We start from the raw sequence: 14,408 nt of genomic DNA on the forward strand, positions 1-14,408 counted from the left end.
AGCAGAACATCAGAGCTGAAGCGTCAGAAGCTATACGTCTGGGCAGTGAGGTTACTAGTATTGAACAGTTCTCAGCCTGAAGACTGAAGGTATTTGTTTTAGACACAGTGAAACTTGGTGGAAATTACTCTTGAAAATTAAAGGACAGGAACCCTTTGATAAAACTCTTCTCTGTTATTAGGATAGGAGACTTACCTGGGGTATAATAATCCATAAGCTCGTAAGCTCTGAGATAAGGGCAGGCTTCTCAAACCTGGTGTTACCACATTAGGAAGACAACAAACTCTGAGTTGTAACACCACTGTGTAAAGTTCCCACTGTTAAACCCTTAACTTACACTTAATTTAAATGGAGAGACAAGTGCATTTTTACTGAACGCTGTCCTTTGGGTAGTTCAAATAGATTTTTGGTGATAAGCAACTGTTTAAAAACAATAAAAGACTAAGCGCTAATCCTGTGCTCAACACCTTTAAAAGTTAGGCTCCGAGATTACACATATATCTGCATTGCCTCCTCTCAATATACCAAAGTCATGGCTTCAGTAAACACTGATTAGTCATACAGGACTGATAAAGTTAATATTTCAGTAAGCTTCTGCTTGTCAGTATTCTCACATTCTTAATACAAGGATGGGAATGTTCTTTGGTAACAGTTTGATGACTTTGTTAGGTTATGCTCCCTGGTCTTATAGCACTTTAAGGATTATGGTACAGAAGGCTTTGATTTACTGAGAAGAAATGCTGGTCTTGTCATGAGAAAAATGCTAGGAAGTGCAAATAAACGCATTTCGATGTTCTGTGTCAATACTTACTCCTCAAGTATTTGTGACCATTAATTAGGGTTCTGAATTATTGCACTGGTAGCCCTCTTCTAATGCCTTCAGGTATTATACTTCCCAAAGCACTACCATTATTAATTTATGAAATTAAATACGTTTTATTCTTTGGATCTGATTCACCTGTTGAAATTTCTCTACTTCTACTCATACTACAATGGCAAATAAAATTACAAACCTAAGAAAAATTATTCGTCACTTTTGATCTTATTTTCAGTGATCAATTTGACTTATTTTAGAAGATTATATATGATATTTCCCCTAACAGGCTTATAGAACTGTGTCAAACTTTTGAATTAAATATTACGAAATGGCACTTCATTAATTTAACCCTCATGCTGTTTCCAAAACTCACAAGAAGAAAATAACTGAAAAAAAAATTATGTTAACTTGCTTAATTCTAAAGGCTGCAGTGTGTTACATAACCAACAATTTAAGACTCAGCGTTAACAATCATTAGTCTCCAAACCATCATACCCGTAGATGAAAGATTTCTTGGAGTCCTTAAGTAAAGGAAATTGAAGGAAGGAACTATACATACACTCTTCTATATTTTATTGTTCATCATGTACTGATAATTATTTATGGGGAAGGCATGTGGTATTTTTTATTCTTTCAAAAAGTCTTGTAGAGCAATAATTACCTATGTAGATACATATGTGTGCCTATGTGTATGCACTCATTAATGATGGTGGATGATACTCTGTACTGAAGAAACACAAATACCCCTTTGAATCACTTAAGCAGCATCCTGAGATCAATCATAAAACTTAGTGTTTTCTCAGCACACTCTTTGAGACCCGCTAGGACCTCTCTTTCCTAATATCAATGTTGGGGTCTTTCAGAGCCCATTGCGAATATTTCACAACCTGAAAGATGTGGGATTTCTCCAGGTGAAAGTGATCAGAGCAGAAGGGTTAATGGTCGCCGACGTCACAGGTAAGAAATGAGGCAATTCTCCTAGTGCCTATATTTATTTATATATGTACATATATATAAATATATATATCAAGCAGCATGCAGGGTTCACACCATTTAATGACTAAACTCATTTCACCTGACTGGATCATCAAAGTAAATAATATAAATACAAAGTTTCAGGTTTGATCTTATAGGATTTGCCAACCACCCAGTTTTTATAGTGTCCCTGCTTTTTGAAAAAGTGTAATGTATTAAAAAATAAACAATAAATGACTTTTGAATCATTGCCTTCTCCACAGTTTGCCAGACATTAGTGGGAATATTTCTTCCAGGTTTCATCATTTCAGCACCTTGGAGTAATGCTACATCTCCTTCTCTCGGGCAGAATCACTCTTTTTGTTGTTCAAATTCCTTAGCACATCCCACAGATAATTCTGGATCTACACTAAGCGTCTACCTTGTTCCACTTTTTTTAACAAAGAAATGAGCCTGTAAAAACACTGAAGTCTTATTTCTTGAAGCTTCCTAATTTAGATACTGCTGTTCCTGTGATATATTAATAATTGACTAATGATTATTATTTCATCAATTTCCAGAATTAAATTGTTGTTTTAAATTTGCAATTATGTGATCATTCATTTACTCTTGAATTTCATAGGTTTTGGGGAATATTATTCCATTACTCAAGTTGTCTGTCTCAAGATTTGTTATCCATCTTGAACAATTTTTGTGTAAATTTTGCTATTCCTGAAAGAAAGCATCCTCTTAATAAGTTGTAGAAATGTGCTTACCATTGTGAATGTTCAGCAAGTTGATCCTAATAAGGTAGCAGACTTACCTGAAGGGGAGAAATGCTCTTTTCCTACCATCTAAGAGCTTGTAAATCCATTACATGATTGTTGGTACCCTTCTTTAATTCATCAAATCTAAACAGAACAGAATCAAAACCAAATTAAAAGATCACATGCCTTAAAACTAAAATAGCAGATGCCTGCTCCAAAATGGCAATATTTTTAAAATTTTAATATTTGCATAGTGTCGAGTGACTTGATTGTGTGATAAAAATAAAAATGTTGAGAGTTTACAGTTTCTTTAAACAGGTGATTATCCACTCATTTGTAACCAAGAAGATAATAACAACTGTCAAATATTCTTTCAAGACAGGTGTACTTGAAAATAGTGGGAGAGAGAGTAATTTGTAATCTTTTTGCAAGTATCCCCACTTGGTTCCTCCTACTAAACAATTAGTGAATGCTAAATTTATTCATTTTCTTTTTATTTATGATGTGGTTATATTCAAATTAATCTGGACATAATGTATTTCATTTTCTTTTCTTTTTTCATGTTGTATTTATTATTAGAACCAGCAGTCAACAGTGAATGATTGACTGCTCTTTTTTTGTTCACTTTGGACGTTAACTTAAAGACTGGAATAGGAACTCAGTATTGCTTTTACACTACAGAGGTTACACCTAACCTCTGATTCCCAGCAGCAGATAAATTCAGGAATTTGTGGCAGTGACATTCACCATCATGGGAGACACCTTCAATTTTCCTCAGGATTTTCTGTATGGCAGGGGAGCCCCCAGTGTTGAGCTGAAAACCTCTGAAGACAGGGAGAAATGCCTAAAATAATCAGTATCTCAGTGGGCACCTAAGTGCTAAGAATTATTACTGAACATTTATAGGGGGCACACTAATTTCTTATAAAAAATATTCCAGTCTCATTTACTTCAAAAGCTTAGACACCTGCCCATTACACAAGTTGAATGTAATTATTTAAGTTTGCTTCTCTTGGAGAGAAGCTGTCATTGCTTTTAAAACTCCATGAATATGCAAACTATGTTAACCCACTTGGCCTATACGCCACTATGGAAGTTAAAGTACATGTTCTTTCAAAGCTGTAAAAAATAGATATATTTCTTTCCTAATGGTTCTATGTAAATTAATGTGAATAACAATAGCCTTTTCCCTAGGGATTCAGTGAGACATAATTTTGATCTGGTAAAATGAACTTTAATTTGGGGAATACTAAATAACAGATTCTCCATTATTTTCCCTCCAGTTTTAGGATATAAATCTAATGATTCCTCATTCCACACTGACCTTATAATCTAATGTGCTCTGAATTGAACAAGAGAGATGTTGAACTATTCAGGGGCAAGAGGATAATTCAGTCTTTGACCTTGCTCACTCTTGGACCTTTTGTGGTCTTTATGACATTTGTGATGGTGGCAGAAACTGAGGACCACATATTTAAGTGAGAAAGGTCGGAATATACTACCAACTTTTAAAATAATCTTTACTTCTGGAAAGGATAAATACTCATGGGTAAACTGATCCTCCCTGGTCTTTGCCATTAAATCTGGAGCACAAATACGCTCTTTGTATACTTGCTTTTTTACTTGTTCAGAGAAGAACTTGAAAAATCTGCTGTACATCCTAGTGATAATCACAGTCAGGCTCTACAAGATATTCAGCAACGATTTGGAAAACAGACATTGAGCCAATGATGCTGTCTTCAGATCCTCAAATTAGCATCCATTTAGGAGTGTTGTGGATGGAGAGGGGAGATTTTAAATCACTGATCGCTCTCTGAGCTCAACAAAGAGTATTTTCTGACCTGGTATAAATGAGGCTATTATTATAAGATACTTAGTTGGCATCAGAACACTTTTTTCTGGCAAGTCTAACAAGACAAACGTATATTTGACCAACTTGGCTCTACTTTTAAAATATGTTTAACGATCAGAATGTAAAGTCAAACTTCCATAGTTCAAGCAAAAAAAAATTTAAATTACAGTATTCCATCATTTAACATGGGCCCGGGGGGAAAAAGAGATTCCATAATCTTTTAAGTAGCCATCAATCTTACTGCAGTTACAAAGAATTTTTTCCTTTCAAAATGTAAAATTTTTCTTTTGTTACAACACATTCATTGAGTAACATTGTGATACTGTATTAACTCTGTGTGAATAAAGAGCAATTGAGACTCTCTTTGAATGAGTGAGTACAAAGCACAAATTACTTTTTAATGAAACCCTCAATTCTTTCCCTTTCCACAAAAAGCCTATAGCCTTGTTCAGCTGAACACTCCTACAGTAGGGTCACTTCAGTTAAGCCCCTAATAAACTGTTGATAGTTGAGGGTAGTTTTTTCTTCAGTCTCAATAGCCCAGTGTTGGACAGTGCACTTCAAATCATTAAGGTTAATACAGATTTAAAAAAGAGATTAACTCTGGTGGTTAAGGCCTCAATTTACAACTCCCACACATACACATGCATTGAGCAAGGCACAAGAGTGGATTGAAATTTCAGTCAAATTGTGGGCAGCCTTTCACAGCCTGAGAAAGTGGCACTCTGGTTTTCAAAGTTGATCAGCTAAATTCTTCGTGAGGGAAAAAGTTTGATTAAGTGAAAAATACTTTGCAGTACAACTTACTTACCTTTCAACTAAACAGTGAAAAGGTGAATGTCTTTCTGTACCATCAAAGCAAAACCTAGACACTGGCCCTGCGTTCACTGGGGAAAATTCTGCTGCTAAATCAAGTATTCCTTAAAACTGGACAGTTTGTGAGGGGGGAAAGACCTCCAGCCGGGGCAGGGGGGTGGGATTTTTTTTAAGGTGGTGGGAAACAGTTCGTGTTGGAGTTTGTCTTTCCTAGCTTCTAATTACCCTCTTCGTTGGATGGGGCCTAATTTCTGCTTTCAACAGAACATTTAAAGTCTTCTATATCGAGTGAGGCTTTCTTCACAGAGTATTTAGACCTGGCCTATTGGTTCTTTCAAGTTCTAAGAGAAGAAAGAGAAAAGGGTTCTTCTCTTCAGCCCCTCCCCTGCATTTTCCCCTGGGTTGTTTTTTTGAGTTCCGAGGAAGAGGTCACAGCCTCCCCAGGGATACCAGCCACTCAGGTTCAGAAACAGTGATATGGGGGAACTGCGAAACCCTTTCAACAGATGCCCTACCTTTTCACTGTATTAAAAGGAACACTAATATAAAACTTCTCCACCCCAGGTGAATTGATCTCTCAAATTAATGCACCATCTCTTTCAGGAAACAATAGAGGGAGAGGGAGAGAAAAAAAGAAGAGAGGGAGAGGATTTTACAATTAACATAATCTGTCACTGAAACAATCCCATCAAATGAGCATATCTTTTTCTAAAACAAGGCTACACACAAAGACCTATGACTCACCAGCCCCATAGTCTGGAAACCTACCAGTTATTAAGGGAGATGTTTACTACCCTTTTATTTGCATAGACTTTTCCCATGTTTTTCTTTAGGAAAACTGTCTTCATTGTTGAAAAATATTTAAGTAACAAAACAGCAGAAAAAGACATGCTACAGTTTTTTTTATCAGCTTCCGTGAGAGTCTTATTATCTTAAGAAATAACAGTTAGCAGCTCAGATTCATTAGCAGAGCTAAATTTAAGCCCCATTTGACAGGCTGCCTAGAAAACATTTTGTTTTGCTGTCTGTGGGCTTTAATTAAGATGTGTTCAATTTCAGTCCTCTTCAGTCTAGCGCCACCCCCCCCCCCCAACCTTGCTGTGTCACAGACCGGCGATCAGACACTTTTAGATGGTCCGGCCCATGACTTTGACCTTCTGCGCAGTCCGGCGTTCCCTGGGGAACCGTTCAACTCATGAGGTCTGATTTCACACTTCCAGGATGCCTCAGCTCTCTTAACAATGACAGGGAGACAAAGCCCTTTAGAGCAGGCCGCATGGGGACTTGTTTAAATTGGAAACCAGAGAGGAGTCAAGGAACAAGGTTATGGGCTACAGAATAGTGCTTTTAATAAAGAGCTCACAGCTCTGGCTCAGCTCAAAGAGGTCTACCTCTGTACAATTAATTGAGCCATTTATCTGGAGCATCTTAGGCCTCTACTTTCTCACAGAATTGCGTGGTAAATATCAGCTAAGAAGCAAATGAGATATGCATGAAATGAATTTTAACACTTTGATTACTGTGCTTCCAGTCTTCATTAAAAGTAAATTTATTTGTATTTCTGACCTCATTATCAGTAGGCTGCCTGCATTTTTATTGGTTCCTGTGATTTCCAGCTTGAGTATGTCATGAAGGTATATTTTATATAGAGATTTGGATTTATTATTCTTGGTATTTTCCCTGAACATTATGGGTCTATTCAGAGAAAGAAAATGAAAAGGTAGTTGTACAGAAAAAGGCGAGTCTGTTCTTTCAAAGTTTTATATACAGTTGGAGAAATGCCAAGCACATATATATAACGTAGATAAGATATTGTCCTTTTAAAAAAAATTAACTTTTTGTGGGTTACCCAAGCAAATTGCATAAGATATATTCAGTTGTTGCTTGAGTGGACCTCAGAATACAAGAGTTCTACTGGAAGAAGTGGGTATATGTCTTCTTTTATAGAACTATAGCAGTTTGAATGTTTAATAGCATGTGCCTTTAATTATATCATCATATTTATTAATGTTGATGGTATCTGATAAATGCAGCCTTAGATTTTATGATCATTACTTAAAACCTGTTAGGAAGATGAGAAAATAGATCTCCTTTAAATGCTACCTAGCTCCTTTGACAGTATCATATAGCATATGGAGGAAGTCCTTCCTATTTGTGAATTAGCAAGGGTGAAATCATTTACCAAATAAAAGTGGCTTATGTATGGATGTCATTCTTAATTTTTTTTAACTTTTGCCATCTTTAAATCTTAAAATTATATTGATTGCTTGAAACAAAAATACCTAGGTTTTACACAAAATGTTTTGAAAATTTCCCAAGCAAAGTATGCTTTATTTCCATTATATAACCTAATGAGGTCCCTATTTGCTTTTTAAGAATTAAGCTTATAGAAGATTATTAAGCAGATAGTAGAGTTTGAAAAGAAACGTCATCCAATTTATAATGCATCAAAAATACCCAACACCTGACAATCTTATCATTATAATACGCCTAGTTTAGAAAATGACATTACATACATAACATGTTAAATGTCCTAACACTATAGAAATATCTTCCTTAAGGATGAAATTAAACAAAAGAAGGCATCACAAGAAGAAAAAGCAAATCATTGCTTTTCATTCTTTTTTTTCCCCCTTTCATTCATTTATGTCAACATAGCTTACATAGAAATAAAAGGTGTTTCCTTTTAGTGCTTGCATTTTTACAAAACTAAATCATATTCTAATTTTAGAAATGCAAAAGTGTTTTTCTAAAGCCAAACAGTTAATATTAAATATTTGTGAGAAGAGGAATCAAAATGATAATGTAACACAAGGGCTAGTGAGGCTGAGTCTGAACTAGTGTTTTACAAGAATTGCAGAACTCATGTGTGATTCATATGCAGGTCACATGGTCAGAAGATACTGCTCTGGAAGAATAGGTGGGATGACAAAAGAGATTAATAATTGGGTTTGATATGCTCTAGAGGTGAAGGACTATGGGCTGAGAAAGTGGTGGTCCCACTATCAATGGGAAATGAGGGGAAAAGAAATGCTATAAAGTAATTAATTGTGTTCTGTGGAAGTAAGATTACAAAATGATCCTTTGAGTAAAGAAATAGATAATTGGTGATCTGGCTTGGATGGCTAGCTTCCATTCGGTGCTTGAAGAAATGCTTTCAGATGCTAGAATCATTGTTTAAAATTAAACGTTTTTTTAAAATTTTTTTGTTATGACATAGTTGTGTAAATAAGAAATACATTTCCTGGGATGACGGACTAGGAGACTGGTGCAAACAGAGAAGATCTGGATTTAACTAGATTTTTGGGGAAAAAAATCTTACCATAGGAATATTTGGGCTATATGATAGTAAAGTTAGGTGCATAAATGATTGAATGGCCACACCCAAAAAGTGATTGTTATAAAGGATTGATGTCAATGGGTGTGCCAAATGGAGGAATACAGGGCTCCGTTCTTGGTCTAACATGTTCAACCTATTTACTAGTGACTTTGATGAGGCAATTGAGGGCTTCCTTATCAAACTTGCTGAGAGGGATAGTTAACTATATACTATATGCACATGTTATATGTTTATACTATATGTATATATTATATATTTAGATTTTAAATATTTACATAATATGATGGTACTTACACATAATATAAACATGCATATTCATATATTCATATATATGTGTAATAATTTAGTTCAAAATAATAGGGTTAGTTCAACAAGGCGAGCATTAAAGAGTATAATTAAAAAGACTTACTGGGATACAAAACGGTGATGTCCTGCACTAACAGTAGAAAATATAGAAAAAAATTTAGGGTTTGAATTGAGGTTAAGCTCCGTGAGTGTGAATAATACATATATAAATTTTGTTACATTGTTTCACAGTATACAAATTGGTTATGTTGAATCAAAGGGGAATGTCCAGAATACCTATGGACTCCTCAAGACACACTGGGGTATGAATTCAGCGTTAGAAGCTATTCTTTAAACAAAGACAGTGACAAAGCAGAATTTATTCTTGATGGAGATATCTGGTGTTTTAAAATCAAGTCAGTTGAGAATAGCTCCAGGGAAATGATCATAATAATAATAAAAATAGTGGCAACTTACATTAATGGAGCCCTTAACACATGTCATACACTACCCTCAGCTTGGAAAAAGGGTTATCACAATCTCACAACAACCTAATTAGTTGCTGTTGTTATGCCCACTTTACAAATTAGAAAACTGAGATGTGGAGGGGTTAATTAAGCAAGTGTCCACATTGGCATGTGGAGAAGACAGTGTGACAATTAATTATGCTACTTCTGCTTGCAGTCTGCAGCAGCAAAATGTGCTCCACACGCTCTCAGTTAACTGAATACTAATATAAAATCTTAGGCAAGTACATCTGATTGGGTTGGCCAAACACACATCTGCAACCCTAGCTGCAAGGGAGTCTAAAAATGTGATTTTGGCCTTTACAGCCTGTCTCGTTTAGGAAGAGACACCAAAAGTTAGAATAGATGCTCAGCAAGCCATCCACATTAATAGTGCAGGAGGGTGGGTAATGATCAGATACTTGAAGTGACAGTTGCTATACCCTCCCTTTGCACCCATTATTTCATTTTAACTTAAAAATGACCACAGAGGGCAAATCATAAAATAGGCAAATGTGACCGAGACGTAATTTTGTGTGCACTGTAAAGAAGCACTTCCCCAAAATTATAATTGCCAAATATACATATCCGAATAGTCCTGCGGAGGTAGTGATTGCCCCATCGCTGAAACCAGAGCCTATCGGATTGCCTGGTTGTAGAGAGGATTCAAGTCCCTGGTGAGCTATTCGAACTTGGCCTCTGAGGCATTTTTCCCAGCCCTCAGAATCAGAGATCCTGTAATAGGTACTAAGATGAGTAACAGACTCTTGAATGAGTAGATATTTTGTATAAAAGAAATAAAAAGACAAAGATATGATTTTAAAGACAAAGGCTTGATAGATGACAGTTTTCAGTTTTATTGCCTAGTATTTATTTATTTATTTATTGCCTAATATTTATATATTTAATCACCCAGTAGAGTACTTCGTTTTTTCAGTCTAAAGAATTTTATTCTACTGCAAAGTATCTTACCAGCTAACGAATTTACTTATAAGGAAGATTATCTGGAACCTGACACTTTTCTATGGGGAGTCTAATTAAATATATAATTACTGTAGGTCCTAAAGTATCTATAGGAACTTACCAAAACAAAAGAGCTTCTAATATTAACACTTATATCTTTGGACAAAGAACTTTTGTGTTTCCAATCTTGTAACCAGTCACTTGCATAGAGTTTCTATATTAAATATTAATTGAAATAAAATTTTTAAATGTTTTAACCACAATTTATGTAAACGCTCAAAAGCTGAGACATAATTTTTTCATAGCCTCCTCTCATTTTATAGATCCCATAGTCTCTCTTTTCTTTCTTTTCCAGTTTCTTATCTGTCTCATTTTATTTCTTGTTCTTCTGTCTTAAATTTCAAGCTTCCCAGCATATACCAAGATGGTTCAATTTTGGGACTCAAGCATGCATCTTGTTACACATAATACTGTAAATATTCTTTTGCATCTAATTCTAGATCCCAAGGGAAATAAATTCGTATTTACATTGTGCTCTCCATTGCTCTTTGTCATGGTTCTCAAAGTGTGTGTGGCCCAGGAGCTTCCAGGAATCCCTAAGACTTTTCAGAGATCTTTAAAGTCAAAACTATTTCCATAATAATACTAAGATGTTATTGTCTTTTTCACTCTTTCTCTCATGAGTGGACAATGAACTTTTTCAAAGGTTATATTTTTGACTGCTCTGATGTTAACATGTCATAGATTTATTGTATCATTTTCAAATGAATGATAGTTGTACATGCTCTCATTTTTAATGTCTAAAATGGTGAACTGATAGATATGATTTATATAGAGAAAAGTTTTTTGATGTCCTCAAAAAAATTTTTTTTAATGTTTTATTTAATTTTGAGAGAGCATGAGCAGGAGAGAGGTAGAGAGAGAGGGACAGAGGATCCAAAGCGGGGTCTGCACTGACAGCAGAGGGCCTGACATGGGGTGCAGGCCCACAAACTGTGAGATCATGATGTGAGCCAAAGTTGGCCACTTAACCCACTGAGCCACTCAGTGTCCCTCCTTCAAAAATTTTTAAGAGTACCTGTGACACCTGGGTGGCTCAGTAGGTTAAGGATCTGACTTTAGCTCAGGTCATGATCTCTCGGTTTGTGAGTTCAAGCCCCACATCTGGCTCTGTGCTGACCGCTTGGAGCCTGCTTTGGATTCTGTGTCTCCCTCTCTCTCTGCCCCTCCCCGTTTACTCTCTCTTTCTCTCTCTCTCTGAAAAATAAACAAACATTAAAAAATAAAAAAAAAATTTTAAGGGTACCTAAAGACCAAAATGTTTAAGAACTGTTGCTGTAGGGCAGTGATTCTCATTTAGAGGAGGGCAGTATTGCCCCCTTGAGCATTTTAGAGCTTTATGGGAGAATGGAATTGCCACAGTGGTTAGGGAGCACTGCTAGTATTTGGTGGGAGTAGGTTGCGGATGTTAAATATCCTACAAAGTATTAGACGATTTTAAGTAGTGAAAATTGTCCTATGTGCCGCATGATTACATATAGACATTGACATAGGTTTTAAGTCTGTTTCATGATTATCTGAGCCTAGATTACATTCTGAAATACATATTATTTACGCAAGTCTTACAAATGGCTGCCATTTTCTACTGCAAACACCAAAGACCTTAGGATTGCCTCCACAGCCCTTCATGATCTGGTTACCCATTACTTCCCTGACATGTTCTACAATTTTTCCCATTGCTCACTGCGCCCCACCATCAGGGTGCTTGAGCACACCAAGCCTTTGCTCTAGCTCTTGCCTCTGCCTGGGACCTTTATCTCCAGGTAGCCATTTGACTACTCCATCACTTTCTTCAGTTCATTGCTCACATCTCGCCTCCTCAATGAGGACTACTCCAACCACACTAATTAAATTTATAAACTGTGCCCCTTCTCGGCATTCTTCAAATCCTTTTTCCTGCTCTATTTTGTTCTATTTACATTAACATGTATCACTCTCTAACATAAAATATACTTGTTAATTGTGTTCAGTATTTAGTCTCTTTTTCCTCCCTCCCCACCACAAACAGACTCCAAGAGAGCAGGGACCTTTCCTTTTTTTGTTTGTACGTTCTGGCATATAGTAGGCCCTCAATAAATATTTGTTGAATAAAAAAAAAACATGGTTTTATTATAAACAACTTTCTATTTAGTGCTCCTTTATCATGACATTAATACATTATATGAAATCTTGAAATCATGATTGGGTCAGTTTAATTTCAAAGTAGTAAGGAAGGCATTACAAAATCTTCAATATGAAAAAAGATGCACTACATCTAATGGGCTGAGAGCCACAATTGTAGGGGGCTGGTTTTCCTGACACAAGGAAACCTGCGTCATGACTTCGTGAGGAAAGAGAAGTCCAATTATCATTACTCGGTCCCAGAATCAGACCCATTGGGAACCTAGTGAGGAGTTCAGTTAATGTATTTCTACCAATCATACGTTTAAACTATGTTTAGGTCAGTTGATGAAAAAAGCAAAGGTCAAACCCCCATCTCCAGTGATAAGGGAGGGATTGCAAGATATATCCGACATACATTGTTTTTTTGTTTTGCTGGACCCTGTGCAATTCCCTCATGTATGTAGAACATTGTTATATGTTATGATTGAAATTCCAGTTTGTGGGAAGGACAGAGGGCAACCATGATTATAAGTTTTTTAAAAAGATTAAAGTATAGCCATTTCAAACTGTGACACCTGAGGAAATTAAACCAAGGAGCTTAATTTGTGCAAGGTAGGCCCCAAATAAAAGGCCCCAATGGATATGAATTGCTTTCCATGCTATTGAAAGCCTTCTGTGTTTTCAGAGACAGGGCAACAAAGAGGTGGTCACTGCGTAGCCCCCCTACACACACATTTCTATAACACATCACATCCAGCAAACTGTGCTGCTTGTCAGCAGCAAAATGACCCTGGACAAAGCCCACCACTGATGGATCAGGATTAACTTTCTATTCTGGGAGCAAGAATATCTCTCAGTATCTTTTGAGTGACTTCAATGCTCAAACCAGTAGTTTGCACAAACTGAAGTCGTCCACTTGCCCACATAACAGGTAACAAGCAAGCAGGGGTGGTGCAGACTTTCCCACAGTTCTTTATAAATATGTCAGTGTTGTGACCTCAAAGAGCAAGAGCTAAGAGTGAGAGAGAATTAGCCAGTCACTGCATCCTATTTATTCCTCAGTGCTGTTTTGAAGATTTCCAGAAAAGATGCCCATTGGAGACAATTCTGACATCTGTTTTTACTGTGGTGGGAATGGCTTTTCACCAGAAGAACTTAGGTATTAGAGCATATGCTTTAAAATTTGTTATAGATTTATTTTTGAGTTAAGATAGAAGAACCTCCAATTCTCATTCCCGCGGGAGATTTTTTTCCCCCTATAAAAATCCATAGGGGAAAAAAATAGCCCCTCGTATTTAACTAGATTATGGACAAATGCATTAGTCCTAGCCCAGTATTTTTAAGTATCTACTTTATAGTCATTACATAACATGTTTTTAAGTTTTTGTGTTGTAGAGACCCTATCAAAAGGATAATGAAATAAATTTAAGCTAAACATTGCTTGTCATAAATTGTTAAAGTCTTTTTTTTTAGGTAATTGTCCTTCTAAAATTGTTGGTGATAGAGATGCGTCATCACCATAGATCACCAGGGTCAGCTCATCCACTGAGGAAGTCTTCGCCTCCTCAGCCCTTCCTGTTCTAGAGTTAGAGAATGATATGCTTCTTTCTCATTGCTTCCATTGCACCCTTCACTTACCTTTATTACAGCACTTGCAATCCTGCATTATAATTGTGTATTTACATGCCTATCATGCCCACTAAATTGTGCATGCCTTGAGTGCTGGACTATGTCTTAATCATACTTATAATTCTGAGGTGAGAAGAGCAGGCATTCAATAAGTAATGAGTGCTTCAAAAGGTATTCCTATTTCTCTCTAGAAGATTGTCAACATGGAAAATTGCAATGTTCTCAAGCAAGGCTAAGACTCTCTGTTAGCAGTCATGGTGGTTAATGCAATCAACCCCACTGCTCCAGTCCCCGCTAAAGGCAGCAATTTCTATCT

At 36.3% G+C, this 14,408-nt stretch overlaps 1 protein-coding gene across 27 annotated transcripts in view; it reads left to right on the forward strand.

The window, feature by feature from the left end:
* MCTP1 (multiple C2 and transmembrane domain containing 1) overlaps positions 1-14,408 on the forward strand; it is a 534,016-nt gene that overhangs the window by 356,175 nt on the left and 163,433 nt on the right. For all 27 annotated transcript variants that reach the window (XR_013556012.2, XM_078448001.2, XM_078447963.2 and 24 more), the window contains one exon: positions 1,681-1,774. Coding sequence is in view for 26 of the 27 variants with exons in the window: in XM_078448001.2 (XP_078304127.1) it covers positions 1,681-1,774 (94 nt within the window). In the remaining variant the exon portion in view is untranslated. The remainder of the gene's footprint in view (positions 1-1,680; positions 1,775-14,408) is intronic.

The sequence above is a fragment of the Panthera onca genome, chromosome A1 (genome assembly GCF_046562875.1).
Source record: "Panthera onca isolate mPanOnc1 chromosome A1, mPanOnc1 haplotype 2, whole genome shotgun sequence".
In the NCBI taxonomy this organism is placed as follows: Eukaryota; Metazoa; Chordata; class Mammalia; order Carnivora; family Felidae; genus Panthera; species Panthera onca.